Genomic DNA, 1,803 nt, shown 5'->3' with positions numbered 1-1,803 from the left:
TTTAGAAATAGGAGCCCGGCAAATAAGTTTTATTGGAAATAGGGGGAAAAGGCTTGCGGATAAGTGTGTGATGAAACAGAATTACGAGTTCTTCCAGGGGAGGCCACTCCTTCGAAAGCTGCTAATGCATAATCGTAAAGCCCTGGGGAGAGTCTTCTGGATTGTTCCTTAACCGAAAGCACACACAAGCCGGACAAGCCATGCATGCAGAAAGGTCAGAGGGGGTGGTCAGGGAACGGTCTCTAGACCAGCAGAGCTGTGAGGGCGGTGGCCCCAGCTCTGGCCTCATGTCCTCCTCGGCATGGTGCTTCCAGCCACCTGCCAACGGTCTGACGCTAGATTCTAGCGAGATTTCCGTTGTCTTAATCCCGACACCTGGGCTTTTCATCTCCATGTTCACAGGTAAGGAAGGGCACAAAGAGCAGCTTTCGGGTTCTCTGCCTTTTCCCTTTTCCTTGGATTCCATCCTGCCACGGTTGTGAGGTGCTGACAGCATCTCTGTGACAGAACCATCAACCCCATCTGTGCTTGGGCAGACTCCCATCATCTCTCTGAGCCTGGCGAGGCTTTACTGTCCCCCTGCTTTGTCTCCATGAATGCAAAGCCCTCCTGGTCCTCACCGTGGAATTGCCTCCCCCGAGGCTGGGGTCCTCAGGAAGCGGGCTTTGATGAGGGAGGTGATTGCCTCCCCTGAATGCCCACCCACTCCAGGGTGCAGATAAAAGGCTGGCCTTGTTAGCGCCTGTCAGAGGCGTGTGTACGGAGCATCTGAGGCAGATTCAACTTGGCACACAGGTGCTTTGTTCCTAAGGATGGTTTGAATATACGGAGTTGGGGAAATTGTGCCAAAACCACAAAATGAATCAGCTCTCTCTGATGAAATCATCTGATTTTCTTTCTCAGGACATGCCAGGAGGTGAGGGAAACATCGATAGCTTTTGAGACATCTGATTTGACGATGGCGTGGCATCAAGCTGCATGTCAAGGACATTTGGAGATGCCCTCTCCAAGAATAGCTACCTGGCTCTTTCCTTTTAATACGATATAAGCACGACCTTCAAGTTATGACGGATCCTGCTGCATCTCAGGAACCTAAGGGACTATAATTAGAATGTGCTGTCCATGCCGAGATGCACATAGGGGAGGTAGAGCCAGAAATGAGTCAGAGGTGCAGGGAAGTGGGTGTGGCATCCATGGGACTTGGGGAGGGGAGGGGTACGGTGCCCACAGAGCCCTGCGGCAAAGGCCTGTCCTTTGGGTGGAGTGAATGTCGAGGTGTGTGGACAAACCCTGAGATGGAATCCAGTGGAAGCTCTCGTGTTCCAGATTGCCCACATCTGTCATCTGGGCTGGGGCAGGTCCTGGGGCCAGAGGTGGAGACAGCTCAGGGACGAGCACAGCAAGAAAGCAGGGTCCGGCATCCCCCCAGAAGCCGCAACCAATCTCTGGATCTGAGCCCGAGCGCTCGGTCAAGTCACAGGGCAGGAGGCCAGGGGTAGGGGCTGCGAGACCAGGTCGGAGAGCCGTGGGCAAAGGAAGTAGCAGCCTTGGGCTCGAGGGGTGGAGACGTCCTCTGGGGTGAGAGCGTTGAATCCCACTTTATTTTGCATTTCTGACTCCCTTGTTCTGTCTTTTTGTACAAAAGGACACACTGAGAGGTTGTCAGGTGCTTTGATACAAAAATATAACTCCGTCCCACTCCTACTTTCTAGTCTACCGATTCTCTTTTATTACTATTTCTCTAAAGAAGTTGCTGCAGTACCACACCCTCTCTGTGGGCTGACAGCAGCGCTGAGCCACCCT

General features: G+C 53.0%; 1 protein-coding gene across 1 annotated transcript in view; it reads left to right on the top strand.

Annotated features, from left to right (window-relative positions):
• Positions 1 to 246: 246 nt before the first annotated feature.
• Positions 247 to 1,803, top strand: part of LOC141374560 (uncharacterized) — a 9,607-nt gene continuing 8,050 nt past the window's right edge. Inside the window, exons 1-2 of the mRNA XM_073904020.1 lie at positions 247 to 402; positions 904 to 1,468. Of these exons, the coding sequence (XP_073760121.1) occupies positions 1,131 to 1,468 (338 nt within the window). The 5' untranslated portion in view covers positions 247 to 402; positions 904 to 1,130. The remainder of the gene's footprint in view (positions 403 to 903; positions 1,469 to 1,803) is intronic.

This window comes from Callorhinus ursinus, unplaced genomic scaffold, assembly GCF_003265705.2.
Source record: "Callorhinus ursinus isolate GAN/ISIS: 27379988/994484 unplaced genomic scaffold, GSC_fseal_2.0 scaffold2, whole genome shotgun sequence".
Taxonomy (NCBI): domain Eukaryota; kingdom Metazoa; phylum Chordata; class Mammalia; order Carnivora; family Otariidae; genus Callorhinus; species Callorhinus ursinus.
Note: the sequence above shows the minus strand (reverse complement) of the source record. Positions and strands in the feature narration are given on the sequence as shown.